The sequence below is a fragment of the Osmia lignaria genome, chromosome 16, assembly GCF_051020975.1.
Source record: "Osmia lignaria lignaria isolate PbOS001 chromosome 16, iyOsmLign1, whole genome shotgun sequence".
Lineage (NCBI taxonomy): Eukaryota > Metazoa > Arthropoda > Insecta > Hymenoptera > Megachilidae > Osmia > Osmia lignaria.
Window position 1 is genome coordinate 2506177 of NC_135047.1, and position 1202 is coordinate 2507378.

Below are 1202 nucleotides of genomic sequence, written 5' to 3' on the forward strand. Positions count from 1 at the left end.
TAAAATAAAGTGAATTCTGAATAAAAGAACTTTATCTATATAAATATTCAGTCCATTTTAAATGTAATTGAATTTGAAGTACAATATTAAAGTATGTAGGTGGTTGAATCAAAGTGTGAATGTATTAAGCTAATTAAGAATTCTGTTAGATTATCAGAAGAGGAAGCTGTGGGTGTAAAAGATCTGTGTATCTCAACTGATGAGAAACAAAAAAATACACAGATCTACATATACATTTATACGTTTTATAAGTTTTATAACAGTCTATTTAATTACATTTTTGTACAAAATAATTATATCCAATTAAAAATACAAATGAATATCAATAAGTAGGCAATGGTTGTTGAGTAAGCAGTAAGCCATATCTTCTTTTTAGTGTTATTCTTTCTCTTGAATATTTATCTTCCGGCGAAAATCGAGCTGAAATAAAAATTGTAATTGATTTCATCCTTTAAAAATAAATTATAATATTTTAAAAAATATTTACCTGGATGTGCTGATAGTGTGGGTTTTCCATTGGGATCTATTTTCTGTAAAATAACATTACAACAATAAAGATAAGAAAGAAGAGTTACAAACATTAATTTATATGTGCAAATATAAATAAGGAAATCATAAAATGAAACATTAGTATGATACATAAAAATATATTATATAGGACATAATAAAATGATCCATTGTGTGCTACCTTTAACGTATACACACGATCTCCATTTTCATTGAAATAATACATCAAATACATGTTTGCGTTTTAATTTTTGTCAGTGTTTTTTACAAATATAACATAGGTTATGTGATATTTTCACCACGTGATTAGCTACAGTATCCACAGATAGTAGTATACTATCTATAGTTACTTTTAACTATGAATGAGAGGAATAGAGAATGCTCACGCTCAGGGGTTTACTTGCCCTGATGTACTGGTGCTGCACCACGCGACCAACTGTGGCAAAAGAGCAGAAATCTGTAAAACGACATCCAAATTAGCATATACAGGAACCTCAAATCCTGGTATCGCAGATGTCGGTATAACATAATTGAAATTTACGTTAGTTAATAAACTTATGCACTACTAATAATAATACGAAAGTGAGATGAAAGTACATTAAAAGTAATGCAAAAATTAACTAAAAAAAATAGCATAAATAAAATTGAAAAAACAAACCACAAATCTCACAGCCAATTTGCTCGTATTACTTGAT

At 28.0% G+C, this 1202-nt stretch overlaps 1 protein-coding gene across 1 annotated transcript; it reads right to left on the reverse strand.

Annotated features, from left to right (window-relative positions):
* Positions 1-243: 243 nt before the first annotated feature.
* On the reverse strand, positions 244-852 carry Nop10 (Nop10 ribonucleoprotein). The gene is made up of 3 exons (XM_034316207.2): positions 689-852; positions 488-530; positions 244-420 (listed from the first exon to the last, which is right to left on the reverse strand). Exons 1-3 carry the CDS (start codon positions 740-742, stop codon positions 323-325), a joined length of 195 nt encoding a protein of 64 aa, XP_034172098.1. The 5' UTR covers positions 743-852; the 3' UTR covers positions 244-322.
* Positions 853-1202: the final 350 nt, after the last annotated feature.

Excerpts from the sequence above, each read along its gene's own strand:
- Nop10 (XM_034316207.2), bottom strand. The coding sequence starts at position 742 with ATGTATTTGATGTATTATTTCAATGAAAATGGAGATCGTGTGTATACG. Across the intron at positions 531-688 it reads ATCGTGTGTATACGTTAAAG|AAAATAGATCCCAATGGAAA; the intron begins GTAGCACACAAT and ends GTTATTTTACAG. Across the intron at positions 421-487 it reads CACACTATCAGCACATCCAG|CTCGATTTTCGCCGGAAGAT; the intron begins GTAAATATTTTT and ends TTTTTATTTCAG.